We start from the raw sequence: 18,810 nt of genomic DNA on the forward strand, positions 1-18,810 counted from the left end.
GACAGTGTTGACAGTCCATTCTCTGGCAATATTCATGTCATTACATCACTGTAGTTTCTAGGTCAAATCTGTCTCGTCCGAATGAACTCACCACTTACAGTTGAATTTTGCGGAATATCAATTTTAAACAACTTATTAAAAAAAAAAAAGGAGTCATTTTCATTGTCCTCATAATATTAGCTTGCAATATATATATGCCCTAAAGTACATATCTTTAGATTTAACCATTATTATTTTTCAGGTGACTAACTTTGGAATTAAAAGTACTCAAACCCATTACAGGTGAGCGTAGAACTTATAAAGAGGACTGTTAGATATCAAAAATATCAATTTTTAATAATTTGCCATAAAATGTGTATTTAAAATAGCAAATTTAAAAAAATATATATCAGAAGGACATTCTTTGTATTCAGAATGCATTTCGATATGCCTGATATGCTTTTATGTCCCACAAAAAATGCTGTCCAAACGTTCATACCCCAGCCCTTAACCTATAAATTAGCCCCCGGTAGAGGACAGGGCCTGAAGAATGAGGGAAATTATGGGGTAAAAATAAAAATAATAATGTAACATTGACTCAAATTAACCAACTGTAACCTTAATGTAACATTGACCAACAGAGGGGGTAATTTCTACTCAATATTCAGTCTCATATAAACTGATTATTAGAGAGACCAGCTTGCAAAAACCACACCCACAACGTTAATCAATGGAATGAGTTTCAATCTGTGGTACCTGATTAAGTCAACAACGATTACAATTAAACTGGTCTGATGATTTGACCACGGGATTTGATATGAGGCCAATAACGAGATACGTGTATCATAATGCGCATGACGATTTTCATGCAGTAAATACTAAAATGGCATCATGGATTTTCTGAAAGAGTGGCGCTAAATTCACGTAATCAATGTTTGTCTGAAGTCGTTTTTCACTTTTGAACCACATCGATCAATCGAGTCTTATTTTGCCTTTGATGTTGCCATGCCAACCGCACAACAATACAAGGCTCTTGTAGCTGCGTTTTCGATCACCTTCTTGGAGATAGGGACCTTCAAGAGTTTTGGGGTTCTGGTCAGCCCGATGAAAGAGGAATTACAAACAAACCTTATGACTTTGGGTTTTGCCATAGCGGTTAGTCACGCAATGGGCTCATTTTTCGGTAAGTTAATTGTTTAAATTTTTGTCCAAAATACACTAGGGGTTAATCGGCTGTGTGAGGGTAGCCCGCCCGCTTCCGCCAAATTCTGCAAATCAAAATCAGCATAATTATTTTGTTAAATTTAGTCGTAAGTCACTTATTACCATTTTTAACACATATGAGCCACTCCGGTACACTTGTAAAATTGACACGACTTACTGTATAAACTTATGATTTACTTGTTGTAATTAACAGAAGAATAGCTTTCTCTATTTTTTGACGTTATATTGTTTACGTGATTTTAGTGACGATGAGTGATTCAACTCATTTAAGTATTACATTATTCCCCCAAATATAATATAACATAGGCTTAGGAGGGGGCCCACCCCCCCACCCCGCCCCACCAATAGGTGTTTGTGACCTATATTTTGCAAAATTTTCTGACTTTTTTCAATTTTCAGGTCCCCCCTCATGTTGAAAATCTTCCTAAGCCAATTATAATCCCCCGTTTCTCTATCTCCCCGGAAAAAGAGTCAACAACTATGAAAAGCAAGTTCAACGTTTGTTTAATCGAGTTATTTGAGTGCGTATAATTATCAATTTATTTATTTACGTTAGTGCTAGTGTATGAGCTATCAAGTGCCACGTCACCTAATCATCTACCAAATAATGTTTTCATGACCTTCATGTAACCGATATTTAAAGTTTTTACCAAAACCACAACACGTTTGTAGCCCCCCCCCGTTTATACCGAGTTTAAACAAATGTGTTTGCCGGGGAGTAATGCTAAGTCAGTATTGACTTTACCAGATAAGTGTGTTAGACAAATAAACAAACACAATAGTTTCTGCGCCAGAAGCTGTTGATCGTCAGACCGAGGACAATGCCAAATATGGTAAGTACGACCTTTGACCTTGGCTGTACAGTAGCATGTGGAGGTCTAGAACTTAGGCATGTCCACTAACAATTGAAATACTTTTAAATTGATTTAGACCTAACTTATTGGCTGGGAATTGATAAAAGAAACATTTTAGCGTTTAAATAATCTTAATCGGACCAAAGTATTCTAGCCAGAATTCTGGCTAGAATACTTTGATCGGACGTTTCATTCCAGATATATAGTGCCACCGTTTTATATAGGGCTGCTAGAACATGTTCAAAAGTCCAAAAAGGAATACTATCAGAAAGTGAAGTTTTAAGGTGCTTTTTCTTAGTGTAGCCTATTTATTAACTAGCGTTATCTGGAACATTATATTTGCTTATAACAACATGAAATAAGATCATCCTGAAAATTTAAGCGATTTTGTTGACATACAACAAAAAAATAAGACCTCAAAACCCATGGTTTGTTTGGTGGAACCTCAAGTATGGTCATAGATGGCTGCCATGGAAAATATCTCCATAGAGGAGCTGAACAATAAGTGCATTCTTTCAAATGAATAGCGGAAGTCTTAAGGGGGTACTACACCCCTGGCCAAATGTGTGCCTATTTTTGCATTTTCCTCAAAAATTATAGCACATTGGTGACAAGTAAGATATGTATATTATAGGGGCAAGGACTACAACTACTGTACTGATAATTCAGTAACTCAAAGCAAGTAGTTATTGATTTATTGATCAAATATTGGTTTTCCCTCATTTTTGACTGTAACTCCACAAGTGTTGTCTGTGCTGAAATAAAATTTTCAGTGCAGTAGTTGCAGTCCTTGCCCCTATAATATACATATCTTACTTGTCCCCAATGCGCTATAATTTTGAGAAAATGCAAAAATAGGCACGAAATAAGCAGGGTTGTAGTTTCTTAAACATTGTTTAATCTTTTAAGGTCAGCACATTTTATCTTCAAAAATGATTATATTTTATCATGACATAAGTTTGGTAACATTAATCACTACCAATTTTGAGAAATTTGCTCCAACTCAAATGTCATATTTACCACATTGAGCAATATACTGTGTGTGCATGGAAGCCATGATGGGTAGCATATCTAAAATGGACATGGTGGTCATAAGTGCATAATTGGAGATGGGGTTTGGCTTAAACATTCTTTAATTTCTTAACATCCTGCATATTTTGTCTTCAAAAATAGTTCAATTTTATGAGTAAGTTTGCTTGTCTGAATCAATCCAAATTCGGAGATAATTGCTCGCATCACTGAATGCACAATGTCATAGTATTTAATTGCTCATGCCGTGTTCGTGAACTTTGTATATAAGTAGCTTATTTTCATACATATTATGTTTTTTGGATAACAAATTGCATGCACTTTAAAGGTGTTATATTCACCAGTTCAAGTTGCATATCCGGCGTCGATATAGTTAGTGGTAAAATGGTAGTTAAATAATATTATAAAACCATGCAAATATAATAAATAAACAGATTGTAGCAAAATACTGGAATTACATGGCATATAAGTGCATCAACCCATAAGCCATAGATTTTTATCCCCTTCGTACATACTGTGTACAATTGTACACGTGAACTTATATTGCGCCCTGTATGCCAGGGAGTCCTATTACTGCAAAGAAACACCATGTGCACAATTGTGCATTCATGTGCTATCCCCCAGTGCAGAGCGCCCTCACCTAGCTGAATGTCACTTTTCACAATCTAAGAGGGCATCACCCACGTTGCCAAAAGACTGGTACTTTCCCTTTTTAATTTTATATGAAATAACATTGTGAACAAGCTAAATTCTAGCCAGGGGGTTAGTGTAAGACCTGTAGAACACATGGAACACTATTTTTGATCAAATGCTTCAAACATATGTGTGGTGTAGAATTTTTTTTTTTAAATGGTGTGTACAATTGTACACAGTGTGTCTCACCTTGTAAATATAAGACTAATATAATTATTGTGTTCAGTTGTACACAGTGTGACTAATCTTATCAATATATAGATCTTATCAATATATAGGAGTTATTTAGTATAGTTTGTACATCATTATAAGTAATTTTTAACTCTTTTGTTAATACTTCAAATCAGTTTATAATTTGCTCTGGATACATTTTTTTGGCAATACCACTCTCTAGGCCTATTATTACAGAGATAGTTAGGAGTAACTGGTCGGTGATGTGCCCGAAAATGGATCGTGTAGGGTGAAGTAAAACAATTAGTCTCAGAAATCAAGTTTATTAAGTGTGATGTCTTTCTCGGTCCCTCCAAAGACAAGAACTGTTTATTAGCATTTTATACCAAATTAATGACAGTTAAGAGCCTACAGATACGGACGTATGAAGACAACAGAAAACAGAAACAGAGGCTTAAAGTTTGTTGCTTCACACATGTTACCAAGTTTTACTGCCATTACTTAGTCATAATGTGTACATTTGTATCCAAAAAATCATTGTAAACGTCGTCACTTAGTCACAATGTGTACAATTGTACATAGGCCCTAATTTGCATAATTGATGTTTTTTACAAATTACTATCCAAAATAGTTATAATAAGCATAAAGAATATTTTTTTGATCAAGCCATCTTCCTTCGTGTCCGAAGGGGATTGGCAATTTATTGGCCTAAATAAAACTGCCAGTATATCTCTTATCTAGTAGAGGTCTAGTTGCATCTTAAAGTGGTTGAATGCGCCGTAATTAGAGCCGATTTGTTGCCGATTAATTACCGATTCCTAGTACTGCTCAAAAATCCACATTTTTAGCAATACTTTTAATATAGATATTAATGAAGATGGTATTTATCATTTTTTAATGATAAGATTTGATAAGCGTTAATTTTGCTTATTCTCTATATAAAAAAATGAGTGGTTTCTGTAAAGAAAGAAAATGAGGTCCCGGGTTCAATCACAGGCTTTGAGAAAAATTGAGGCTTTGAGACAACTCCATCCATCCTATATCCAGATGTTGTAACCCTCATCCATAATGTATTAAAAATCATCCAAGTTCAAGGAAGATAGAATTGGTGCTGAATCATCACTAAATGTTGACCTCAAGGCGATTCTAGAGACATGAGCCGGGATATGAACAAACACATGGAATATTCTGTTTGGTGCCGTACAGTGCAAAGCCATCACTATTTCTATCTGCAGAGAAGATACAACTAGTCATTCTAGCCTCAGAACAACGGCAGAAAGTAGCAGAAAGTGTTGACCTGCTTGGTCGTATAAAACAATGACTTGTCATGGACTCCCTGTAGTGAACAAGATAGCAAGAACGGCCAGCCAACGCCTCGGTCACCTTCGTCGTGCGCTGCCCCCTACGTTGTTCCTTTTCATACAGCAACGATATACAAGACCGTGATCCGATCTCTCCACCCACCTCTCTGTCTAAACTTGATGCTAACGCTCTTCTTTGTATAAACTATCAAATACAACACATGGGACATAAAAGAGCAGTGGAAGCATCATCGATCGGCTGCAAAGCAGTCGGTCACAAGCTCTGTCCTGAGCTGTATTTCTGATCTCAGTTGGGGAGTAATAGCCTTGTTGATTAAGTTTGCGATGTACTGGTGGTAAAGTACTCTCTGTCTTCCCTGCCTCCTTTTGCCATGTTGTGGGTACTATAGAGCATAGATATTTATTAGATCATCTCATGGTTTCCGCAGGATGTGCCCGAGCCATTTCATCTGTAGTTTTTGAACGAGGTGCGATAGTGGCTGCTGATTGGTCATCTGGTACACAGTCACTTTGGATATCATGGTGAATCCATATAATATATGAATATATAATAATTTCTGTAGCAGTCAGCGGCATTAGCTGTTAATGTAGTCCTCCAGCTTATATGTGAGAATCCATGTTTCACAGCCATATAACAATATTGAGAGGCAAGCTGTTCAAAAGATATTGAGTTCAGTGGGGATGTGGCTTGATTAATTTCCCCAGATTTTGTCAAGTTTCAAGAGTCAATACATCTCCAGTCCCTGAAGTACTCCTGTGGTAACATCAAATTCCTCTGTCAGAAAGCCGTCTACAAACACTGAACTTCTGAAGTTGTTCTATAGCATTGTGATTGCTTTCACGATATTCTCTGGAATGTCATAATGTCTTAAAATAGCGAACATCACGTCCCTGTCAATGGAGTCGAAAGCTTTTCGGAAGTCAATGAATGTTACAAATAGGGGTAACTGCTGTTCCTGGCTCCTGCCATTATATTCTCAAGATGTGGATTTGATTTGTATAGCCTCTGTCTTTTCAAGAACCAGCCTGTTTTTTTCTCAGAATTGGGTCAACAACTGGTCTCATTCTTTTCAATAGAATTCTATTATACACCTTGGCAGCGATGGACATATTTCGGTAGTTTGTCGTTAAGGATGGGTCTCCTTTCTTTGCAAGTGGGATAATGATGTTAGTATTCCATTATCTAGGTGCATCATAGTTGGCAAATTCCTGCATGCAGATTTCATGAATGGTCTCTTGAATGAATTCATCACCATTCTTCAGGCCAAGCCTTGATGGAGCTGTCACACCAGGTCTTTTCCCATGTTTCAGGGTCCTGGCGGCTTCTACCGTTTCTCTCAGAGTTATATGGTCAGATTCAATGGGGAGATAAGTGTATGCTGGTTCAGGTGGTGATGCGGATGAACTAGTTACAGCATAAAGCAGGTCTGAAAAGTAGTTTTTCTATTCTGATAAAAGCTCATCTGTACTGTTGATCTATCCACCGTCTCTCCTTTTCACTGCAATGGTCCTAGTAGATTCTTGCCGGCAATTTTGTTTATGCTGTTCCATACCCTGTTGGGCTCTGCGTGTCTGTCTGCCTCGGAGAGATCTTCCATCTGTTCTTCGAGATGTTTGATTTCATCGTCATGATAAGAAGCCGTTAGTTTTGAGGCTTGTGATCTAGAGAGTTGGTATCTGGCCTTTGCTGAGTCTCTCTCCGCAGATTTTCAGTTTTCTTACTAACCCACAATGGAAGGTAGGGGGTTCTTCGTCCCTAGTGTTTGCTCGACTGTTTCATTGACAGCTAACAAGGTTGTCATATTTGGTCTGAATTGTGACATCTTCGACGCAGTGCCTCAAAGCTGTTCTTCAGGGTGATGTTGAATTTATGTTGTACTTCTTGATCTTCTAGCAAGTTCCAGTTGTATCTGGCACACATGCATTTCTTACCTCCAGAAGTTCTTAGGGTCAGCTTAAACTTGGCTATCACAATTCTGCTCTGAGTCAACTTCTATTGTGTTGTAGGCTCTGCAGTTCCTTGCTAAGTAAAGCCATTTGCCACACATCAGGATTTGGTCGATCTGGCCTCTACTTCCACTGAAATGCTCCCATGTCCACAGTCTGTCAGAGGGTTGTGGGAATCTGAACTGTAGTGATCTTAGGGTGCTTTGTTCACACAAGTCTACCACTCGCTGGCCGTTGTCGTTGGTCAGGCCATGGAATGAAAATGGACCAACTCTTTGGTTAGTGGAATGGCTATCATTCCCTACTCTTGCGTAGAAATCCTCTATTAGTATTATTACTCTATTACATGGCAAAGTTCCAGAACTTCTTCAACATCTGTTACCAGATCGTATGATCATTGATTTCCAAGAATTCCAAGATCCAACCTGGTCAGCCACCAGAGATAATTCATTCCATCTTCAGCTTTACCAGGTCCAATTACCTCCAACTAAAATCGGCTGAGCTTCAAGCGGGAGGTTAATAACTATCTTGGCGGCAACCCGTCAGCACATTGATACACGTTTGTTCGTGGTGATCTAACAAAACATATAATTTTACATTCTAGACCTGGACAATACCAGCAGCTACCATACTAATATGCGCATATATTTTTTATCGATTTCTAACACAGATTTTCCTTTCTTTATCAATTATTTTTATCTTTTCCTGCCTTTTTGCGGTAATTTTTATTCTATAATTTGTATATTTGTATGCAAATTGAGGGCGCTGTTTACATATATATATATATTTTAATTTCAATTTAGCCCAATAATATGAGTTTTTCCTTTCATTTCATGATAAATTTTTAAAGTAAAATGTTGTTACTATTTGTTACTATTTTTCTGATGTTTTAATGTCATACAACTGTCTACCACTTGAACAGATGTAAACAAGATTTAAGATAAACAACGTCATCAGTATTCAACTTTGCTTAAAAATGAATACAGTTCTACATGCCATCAAACAACCATGGATATCAGCTTTTGATGCCTTGCATAGTTCTGAATGAATGAATGAATGATATGAATGAATAAATGAATAAATGAATAAATGAATAAATGAATGAATGAATGAATGAATGAATGAATGAATGATATGAATGAATAAATAAATGAATGAATGAATGAATGAATGAATGAATGAATGAATGAATGAATGAATGAATGAATATTTAATATATTGACTCTTTGAATCACCTTCATTTCAGCACCAATTATCTCAAAAGTAACAGAATCTATCGGGGAGAGACTAACGATCATCATCGGTGGTTTTATGGCAAGCGTTGGTTTGATTCTTTCGGCGTTAGTGAATGACTTATCGTGGATGACATTTTGTTTTGCTTTTGTAGGTGCGTATAAATACTGATATTAGAGAGCTTGCGGAATGAAGTTACTGGAACTTTAACGGCAACTTCAAAAATATCGATTCGATTTCTTGCTCAACTTCACTTCAACGCGAACGTCAGATTGGTTTCTGTACCAACAGCGTCTTGTTGTTTAAACTAGGGAAGTGTATCAATGGGTGATCAAAAGAAGGGTATGTAAAAGCGACTGCATCAAATTTCTCCCTTTTGTTTGCTGAAGTGGTTTGTTGGCAACACTTATTACAATAGGCGCTTAGTTTAAATAAACATGGATTATACATCTCTTAGGCCTTTAGGAATTAGGCCTATGTTATGAGCTATACGCTAATATTATACTTCTAAACATGTTTCAATTAAATATTCTTGTGATATGCCTATATTATTGTCCCGGATTATTATAATAAAAGCTCAATTATTATTCCAGTAAACGTCAGCTTTGTCAATTTTATATTTCCATCAGGACACAAGCCCATTTTATCTGTTTGCTCTCCCTAGCCCCCCCCCACCACCATCACCACCTCTCCACATCATCCCCTCCCTCCATCTATTCATCTATCCTCACTTTCCCACTCCCCAGTGGCGTTGCCAGGAGTTTTCTTTTAGGAGGGCAAGGACTCCTCTTTGCATTCTGATCGAATTAAATATATCTCCCGGAATGATCCTCATTTTGTTCTTTAAAAACTCCCAGAATTTTGAATTTCAACCAACATATTTCTGGATGCTCCTTTTCTGACATTCTTATTTTTTGTAACAAATAGGCCTCCTCTTTTAATAATGAATAATTTGGTTGACATACAATACCCATAGGCCTATAATATGCGTATAATAGCGTGGCACATGTTAGACCAGCTTTCTGCTGAATTGGGGTACATAATGTAGGCCTAAATGAATAAAATAATAATTAAATAAAATACCTGAACAGTACAAACATATTTGGTTATATAGAGGTGTAATTATAAGACACGCAACGTTGTAAAAAAATGTTCACAGTAGCTGCAATTCGCAGAAGTTCACTACACTGCTGGGTCCCGTAAAATTAGTCCATTTTACTGGAACTTAATCCCCTTGGCGTTGAAGTCAAGCCAAAAACTTGGTTCCCCAAGCTGATTTGGTGTACGTCATGAGCACACACAAATGTACATATCAAGTGTGACGTTTGGAACAAAATTAATTTTGATCTAATTCAATCAGTAATTTTTAGCATCATGTGGCATGTTTTTTACCCAAACCAAATTAGATTTCCAATAATTGATCTATTAACTAGACAATACATAAGTGGTAGTTATGTAGTCTATGAGGAAATATGCAAACCATTGTTTTAATTATGACGTATTTTCATCATAATTTACGGCACACTATAGATTCTGGCGTTAACTTTAACTTCAAGCGGCTTTAATGGCAGAGTGGTTTTGAATACATAATCCTCTATAATCCTCTAGACGTTAAAGTTAAAGTTAAAGTAACTCCATTTCGCAAGCTCTCTATTGAAACTACACTGTCTGCTGTCTGAATACAGGCCCCAGAGAATCGCAATACAAATGCACATGCAATATTAATAATCTAATAATCATAAATGTCTAATAATCTATCAAAGTAAATGATTTCATTTTACTTAGTACATGATGTATTTTTTAATGATCCATTGTCGATGCAACGACCAGCTGCCCTGTGAATTAATTTATGCAATGTTGCACTCCCGCGGCAATTTTAAGGGTAACACAGATATTGGAATACACAGATGATTACAAACAGTATAATTATTCATCGTTTTGTGATCGACAATATTAAAACACAGGCTATTATTTTAGGAGAGGTCCAAAACTAAGAAATCAACAGCTACAATCATGATATAATTCGGAACATTGGGATTAGGGACAATCGTTACAATTGATTTTTTTTAAATAATTTGTCAAAAATTTGCATTATATTGCAAATTTCATAAAATCTAAATTATTTGATATAAGAAGGATATTCCTCGTATTCAGAGTTTAATATGGTGTGTCTGATGTGCTCACAGGTCCCACAATAAAATACTGTGCAAACGTTGCTATGCAGAGCTATTATGATAGATGTATAATTATTTGAATAAGTTTCAGCTTGTTATTTTAATATGTAGGCGCACTTAAAATATTTCCCTATATATAAATTGCAGTTAGCCAGAAAGCCTCAACCATGTCAACTCTGAGTTGAGGTTTACTGGCCCGAACTCAATTTGGTCGAACACCGAGATTAGTCTTTCTGGCCTGCACAATTATATATTGCTATACATTCAAAGATGACATACAGTAAGCCAAAAAATTAAGGTACCAGTTATGTTCACCTCCTGTATATCCTAAACAAAGACCGAAATGTCATAATCTGTATCTTTTAGCTCGAATTTAAGACCTCATTCGTTGAAGTTGTTCAAGAAATAAAGACACGGCGATCCCTAAACCTAAGGAAGATATCAATGTAAAAGTTGCAGTTTCCTTGCCCTATTGATTTGTACACAAAGCGTTCGTGAACAAGAGAACTAGCGCTGCGCTTCCATCCATTGATTAGCACGTTAAAACTAGCGTCGTGCTTTCACTGATTAGAACACAATCGATTTCGTTTCTTTATTAGGTTTTAGATCACCGTTTCTTTAATTCTCAACCAATTTCAACAAATAACGTCTTAAATCCGAGCTAAAGAGTACATGTATTGACTGCTTGTTTTAATTTTGACATTTTGACATAAACACAACTGGTACCTTTATTCTTTGGCTTACTGTAGTTTAACCTTCATGCCACTGGAATCATGTTGAAGTGCTAGACACTATTGACAATAATCCACCTTCAAGAAATTCTTTTGAGTGTACAGAGTTACCCAGAATAAATTACCGAGTGAATAAAATTGAACGTAAGTAGAGAAATAGTCATCAGAATCAAAAAATTTAAAATGTAGCGCATAGCCCTTTTTTTTTTATTGTGCATCACATACGAAAATTTTATTTCATTCAGTTGACTGGTTGCGAAGAAATAAACGATTACATAATGCGCGCATCAATTTTGATCAACAGGTGCTTTTTTTCATACTCGCTCACCGCTTCCTAAAATTTGTATATCTCATTAAGAGATGGGGTATGAACGTTTGGACAGTATTTATTGTGGGACATTAGAGCACATCAGACATATCGAATTGAATTCTGAATACGAAGAATGTCCTTCTGATATCAAATAATTTTGATTTTTTGAAATTCACGATGTAATACACATTTTATGGCAAATGATTAAAAATTGATATTTTTGATATTTAACAGTACTCGAAGTAAACTTTATAAATTCGATATGTCTGATGTGTTCTCATGTCCCACAAAAAATACTGTCGAAACGCTCATTCCAGATCCCTTAAATTTAGTCCACAACTAGACTATTTCATAATCCGACGGTGTTATGTTATTCATGTTTTCACTGAAGATAAATAAAAGTTTGTCCGAGCTGCAATTGGAAGCTCAACTTAGGTTGTGCAAATCGTCGGCTGTGTTCCATAGTGGCGTATAGTGATTTTTGGTCTTTTTTTGAAAATTGGCACATATGTTTTTAATTATGTTCTCTTTCATTTTTTCTAAGTCTCATCAGTCATAATTAGCTAATTAATCCGTAATTAATTAATTAAATGTGGCGTATAGTTACAAAGTGACATTTTTTGTATTCCATAGTGGCGTATCGACCATACGCCACTTTTTATACACATTTTATAATTATGAAATATCGGCAAAAATGAAAAACATCGTATGTCATAGTGGCGTACACGTATCGGACCTATACGCCACTATGGAATACGAACGACGAAAAGTAACGCCATAGGGATTACACGGCGACCGAGGTGGCGTACGGTTAACGTTAGGTTAGGGTATTGCGTTTTATTTGTTTTCCATAGTGACGTATAGTTTTATTTTCAGTTTGCCAGCAATAGTATGTATTTATTTCTTTAGAAAAATATATAACAATAAAATCTATTTAGTTTACTACAGAAATTTCGCATCATTTACAAAATATAACGAATGTCTGATTTACACAACTCGATTTTGAATTGGCATTTCTTCAAACCCGATTTTCTCGAAAAGTTGTTTATTCGCGGCGCCCCACTATACGCCACTATGGAATACGAACGACGAAATATGTTATATTTTAACTTTCCATAGAACATTTGAACCAAGAATGACAATGATTAAGTGTTTACAGCTTTACGTGTGATTTTTGATACCATGCAATATCAATGTTGACATTTTAAAAGATTAAAACTTTGCATTACAATTTCTTGGAAATATTCCAAAAACATTAATGTGTGCTAATATATATTTATTTTGGAAGGTTCGTGTTTGTTTTAAATTTTGGGGCGTTTTTCCCAAATTTGATATTTTTGGTGATATTTCAAAAAAGCGACATGCCAAAGACAAATCTTTTTGTACATACTTTGTTATTGCTAATACAACTCTTTTCTGCATACCTACGTTACAATTTGTTTTGGTGATTTAGTAATATTATAAATTTTGTGACTGCATTTTGGCGTTTTTGATGCGATTTTAGGCTTACCGTGATTTAACGTTGATATCTGGTCTTGCTCCTTTTATAATTTTACTTTGATTGTCGGCTTTTGTAAATAACAGAATGTAGATTGGCTCTGAATCAGTATCGTAGTCCTCTCGGTGGGTTTTTTCATGATATAATTAGTTTTTATTTGCATGTAACAACCCAAAATCTACTTCTGAATTCATGGTTCAAGGCTGTTTTCGGAATAGCCGTGGACTCAATCAAGTGCACGAGTGGCGACTATGGTTTTATACTTCCCGCATTGATGATTGCGTCTACGCCTAATAATATACTTCTTTGTATATGTTGACTGTAGCTGGTATACAAAGAATTGGTTACATGTCAATGACCATTTAGTTAGTATGACTTCAGGGATAGACCATTTGTGCGCCTTTCTATTATGCAGAATCTTTACCCGCAGACGTGTCATGTGCCAATATTGCGTAACGTTAAAGGTTAATATATTTCTTTGACATTGAGTAGACTGTGTGATTCTGTGGCCGAGCGGTCTAAGGCGTTGTGATTCTTTAGTTGCTATTCTGAGCGTCGCTTGTTCGAAACCGTGCGTATATCACTTTCTTATGCTGCTTTATTTTTCCAGCGTAGGGCCTAGAAAAAACTAATTTATAATTTCTTTTTGTATTATTTATTTATTTATTTATTTATTTATTTATTTATTTATTTATTTATTTATTTATTTATTTATTTATTTATTTTATTTATTTTATGACGTTTTGGGGCTCGAGAGAACGGACACATCTATTTATTTATTTATTTATTTATATATTTATTTATTTATTTATTTATTTATTTATTTATTGAGTGAGTGAGCAGATTTATCGATTGCTACTTTAGTTGTGGGACTTCTATTTGATTTTGAATGACATCGTACATTAGTATTATCACAGGTTTTAGTGCAGATAGGTACTTAGTGTTACTCTCCGTTGATTCAGAACCGAAAGGTGCCGGGTTCGATTCTCACCTATGCCTAATTTTTTTAAAGACTCTGATGGCTGTGCCTCTTACAGACACCCTGCCTCTGGAATCCAAACCACAGTTCGCTCTTTACACCTCCCTTGATCATAATAATAGACATTTTGTTATAATGAATAGGATACAACTTCTACTTATAGGACCAAATTGTAGTTAAATCAGACACTTACATTGTGAGTTGTAAATTAGTTTACTTCCCGAAAATGGCATTTCTTGAGTTAAGGCTTTCTGGTTCTCAACCCTCGAATAATTTATTATTTCCCTATGTTTTTGATGCAATGAGATGAAATAAACTATTGTACTATTGAACTAAAGACTTTCGGAATAACAACACTTCTGAATATAGACCAGTACCCGTCTTTCGCACCCTCTTTGACAATGTCGTATATTTTCTCATTAGGTATTGGCAGTGCAATGAGTTTCATTGCAGGCATCCTTGCTATTTCAAAGTATTTTGAATACCACAATCAGAGTACGGCTATTGGCGTTTCTTACGCAGGTGGGTCCATTGGAGTGATGCTGTGTCCACCGGTGGTTGAAGAGTTAAAGAAGCTCTTCGGATGGCGTGCTGCTTTGGCTCTCGTAGGCGCAACCAATGCGAACCTCATTGTTTGTGGTATGCTCATACGTCCAATCCAGAGATACCGAAGAATAAAACCTTCGACACAAATAAACCAAGAAAGAACTTCAAGAGAGAAGTTCCTAAAAATTATACAGTTGTGGAAACAAAAACTACTGCAACCATTTTACGTTTTAGCAGTCAAGCCCATCTTTATAGCGGTTCTTGTGGCTCGACTGTTCAGTACCATGATCTATTCTGGGTGGGCTATATTCTTAGTGCCACATGCCATCGACAAAGGTATTTCCCCTGAGAAAGCAGCGCTATTGTCTTCCATTGGTGGAGTAGCTGCGATTTTTGGAAGACTTCTTCCGGGTCCAATTCTAGACAAAGAATACATAAGTGTCGTTAAGCTTATTGTGCTCGTCTCTTTACTAAACTCTGGCGCATATTTTGCAGACCATTGGCTTTATGTATTTTGGACATTATCGCTTGGAGCAGTCGTCAATGGATTCTACTTCGGCTTGGAGCCAGTTCTGGCTTTTCCAATTTCCGTAGACGTTCTAGGTACCGATTTAACGCGAGATGGCTTTAGCCTCACGTTCATGCCCTCCGCTATTGGAGAAATGTTGGGAGGATTTTTAATTGGTAAGTATAGTGTTACGGTCGTATCTTAATTCTTGATTGAAGTCATAGCTTCTTAACCTTCTCACATATGAACTTACAGATATATGAAAATACATCATGTCCATTGTGTTTTGCTTAAACCATGTAAACTGCTCCAAGATCTCATTATATGAGCATTACGTCAATTTGACGATTACAGCCCATACTTTTTCCTTTTTCAATATCCCTATCTGTTTAAATAACGTACGTACGTCGGGGATAGAATAGAATAGAATAGAATAGAACAGAACAGAATAGAATATAATGGAATAGAATAGAATAGAATAGAATAGAATAGAATAGAATAGAATAGAATAGAATTTCAAAGTTTTAGGGGCCTGAGCATTCGATCCTAGCAGGATCTTTATCAAAGGCAGACTGACAAGACAACACACAAACATGCATATATATAGGGACATGGACATAAAGGAAAAGGAAATTAGCAAGACAATAGAAGACATAAGTGTTTCTTGGGAAATATCAATAGGGGCAGGAAGTGGGACGTCATGAATGGAAGTAAGAGGGATATGAATGAAGACAATGGGCTGAATAGAAATATGAAAATGAATGGCAACTACATGAACATAATACAAAATGATACATGTAAATAGGAAATAAAAACTAAAATAATAAAGTGGAGGAAATATATATAAAAAAATGGGGGGGCAAAATATTATGATGATGACAAATTAGTCGTTTCCCTCTTGGATGTTGAGACCGTGTGGCTGGATGGTACGAAGGCGCTTCATCCAGAATTTCTCCCTGCTGGCACGGACGGTGTCGGGGCGGTTACCTAAAGACTCAATGCCCTGTACGATCATGTCGGAGATGGAGTGGTTGGGGAGGTTAAAGTGATTACCAACAGGGGTGTCAAGCTTCTTGGTTTTGACAGTGGACCTGTGTCCATAAAACCGCTTCTTAAGTGCAGTCTTAGTTTCTCCCACACACTGTATACCACAAACTCTGCAAGAAATGGGATATACTACATTAGATGTGGTGCAGGTGATGTTGCCCCTGGGTGCAGGTGATGTTGCCCCTGATCCTGTGGGAGGAATTGTTGGAATTACTGGCTACAGAATCCCCTTCTTGGATATGGTCCTTGCAGACACCACACCTGTTGGGATCACATGTTAAAGTACCCTGTTGTGTGGAAGGAATAGTATCAGAAAGCGGGGGGACTTCAGCTCTCACAAGAAGATCTCTAAGATTGCGAGGACGTCTGTAGGCCAGGATGGGGCTATCGGGAACTGCTCGGTGTAGCCGATCTGAGGTTTGAAGTATAATGGTGATTGTCATTAGTGATGCTGCGGAGAGGAGGGAGGTTAGGATGAAAAGTGACCACAAGAGGGCCTCTGGTATTGGTGTCCTGGCTTCTGGGCTTTTGCTTCAGTACATCTGACCTGGGAAGAGATTTGACCTTGTTGATGGCCTGCTGCACTTTGAGTGCGCTGTGTCCCCTAGATGTAAGGTTCTTCTTGAGGTCCCTGGCATGCTATGAGAAGTCAGAATCGGAGCGGCGGAGGCGGAGAGCTTGACTGTATGCTATACCACTTTTACAATGTTGGGGATGGCAACTGGAAGAGTGTAGGTACTGGTGACTGTCTGTGGGCTTGGTGTATAGATCTGTGACAAGGGAGTCATTCTCCTTTCTGATGGTGACATCCAAGAAGTTGACCTGGTGGTGAGAAAGTTCAGACGTGAATTTAATAGTTCTGTGGAAATAATTGACATGGTTAAGGAAGGTGTGAAGGCTGTCTTCTTCTTTGGTCCAGATGAAAAACACATCATCAATGTACCTCCACCAAATCCATGGGCGACAAGGGGCAGCATCCAACATCTGCTCTTCAAGCCTAGACATGAAGAGGCAGGCGAACGACGGAGCCATGCGGGTCCCCATCGATGTCCCAAATACCTGTAAATAGTGATCTCCCATAAAGGTGAAATTGTTCTTAGTTAGTACATGATTCATGAGAGTCTTCAGATCATCAATGGGAGGACTGGTGTGGCCACTTCTAGACAGCGCTTCACAGGTAGCCGAAATTCCTTCACTGAATGGGATGTTAGTATACAAGGATGACACATCACAAGTGCCAATGATGGCAGTGCTGGGGATCTGGTCCTTGATAGCTTCAAGCTTCCTGAGAAAGTCTGGGGTGTCGAGTATGTATGACGGAGTCTGAGAAACAAGGGGTTTAATGAAGTGAACAACATAGAGGGATATGTTATCAGTGGGTGAACCATTACCGGATATAATGGGTCGACCAGGATTCCCAGGCTTGTGGATCTTGGGGAGGAGATAAAATCGAGCAGCTTTAGAATCTGTAGGAGAAAGAAATGCATGGATTAATTGTCAGTTAATTCATCACGAGCATGCATGTCATCCAGGGTGGTCTTTATCTGTTGAGAGAAAGAGTCCGTAGGATCAGAATCAACAAGAGCATAGTTAGTACGATAGTTGAGGTGCTTCATGGTCTCATCGATATACTTTTGGCGATCCATGACAACCACGGCAGATCCTTTATCAGCAGGCTTGATGATGATGTCAGTCCTGGTTCTAAGAGACTTGAGAGCCTGGCGTTCCTTACGGGGTAAGTTGTCATGTGTCCTGTGGGGAGAATTAGCAGAATTATTAACTTGGGAACTAACAACCTGCACGTATGTCTCCATGGCTGGAACCCTGTTCTTTGGAGGGACCCAACTGCTTTTCTTGCGAAAAGGCTCAGGTTCAGATGCTGGCTCATCAAGGAAAAACTCCCGTAGACGTATGCGACGATAGTATTGAGTTAGATCCTGACTGAGTTCTACCTGGTTGACCTCTGGAGGGGTGGGACAGAACTTGAGGCCTTTGGAGAGAAGATCCAATTCAGCGGAGGAAAGAGAGGATGATGATAAATCCTGTTGCCAGTAATTCCAACAATTCCTCCCACAGGATCAGGGGCAACATCACCTGCACCACATCTAATGTAGTATATCTCATTTCTTGCAGAGTTTGTGGTATACAGTATGTGGGAGAAACTAAGACTGCACTTAAGAAGCGGTTTTATGGACACAGGTCCACTGTCAAAACCAAGAAGCTTGACACCCCTGTTGGTAATCACTTTAACCTCCCCAACCACTCCATCTCCGACATGATCCTACAGGGCATTGAGTCTTTAGGTATTCTGGATGAAGCGCCTTCGTACCATCCAGCCACACGGTCTCAACATCCAAGAGGGAAACTTGTTTTTCATCATCATAATATTTTGCCCCCCCCCCCATTTTTTTTAAATTTTAGTTTTTATTTCCTATTTACATCTATCATTTTGTAATATGTTCATGTAGTTGCCATTCATTTTCATATTTCTATTCAGCCCATTGTCTTCATTCATATCCCTCTTACTTCCATTCATGACATCCCACTTCCTGCCCCATTGATATT

General features: G+C 37.5%; 2 protein-coding genes across 2 annotated transcripts; one reads left to right on the top strand and one right to left on the bottom strand.

Moving 5' to 3' along the window:
* The first annotated feature begins 984 nt into the window (after positions 1–984).
* On the top strand, positions 985–15,403 carry LOC140141866 (monocarboxylate transporter 7-like). The gene is made up of 3 exons (XM_072163740.1): positions 985–1,162; positions 8,466–8,606; positions 14,568–15,403. The coding sequence occupies exons 1-3, from the start codon at positions 985–987 to the stop codon at positions 15,401–15,403; spliced, it is 1,155 nt and encodes a 384-aa protein (XP_072019841.1).
* Positions 15,404–16,884: 1,481 nt separating this feature from the next.
* LOC140141876 (uncharacterized) lies at positions 16,885–17,964 on the bottom strand. Its single transcript, XM_072163749.1, is given in 2 exon segments — positions 16,885–17,742; positions 17,745–17,964. Coding segments are annotated over 2 exon segments (1,005 nt in total). The 5' UTR covers positions 17,892–17,964.
* Between the last annotated feature and the right edge of the window lie 846 nt (positions 17,965–18,810).

This window comes from Amphiura filiformis, chromosome 2 (genome assembly GCF_039555335.1).
Source record: "Amphiura filiformis chromosome 2, Afil_fr2py, whole genome shotgun sequence".
NCBI classification, from domain to species: Eukaryota; Metazoa; Echinodermata; class Ophiuroidea; order Amphilepidida; family Amphiuridae; genus Amphiura; species Amphiura filiformis.

What these genes read in the sequence shown, in the direction of transcription:
- LOC140141866 (XM_072163740.1), top strand. Translation starts at nt 985, where the DNA reads ATGCCAACCGCACAACAATACAAGGCTCTTGTAGCTGCGTTTTCGATC. An exon ending in CGCAATGGGCTCATTTTTCG is followed by an intron (nt 1,163 to 8,465) that starts GTAAGTTAATTG and finishes CCTTCATTTCAG; the next exon opens with CACCAATTATCTCAAAAGTA. An exon ending in ATTTTGTTTTGCTTTTGTAG is followed by an intron (nt 8,607 to 14,567) that starts GTGCGTATAAAT and finishes TTTTCTCATTAG; the next exon opens with GTATTGGCAGTGCAATGAGT.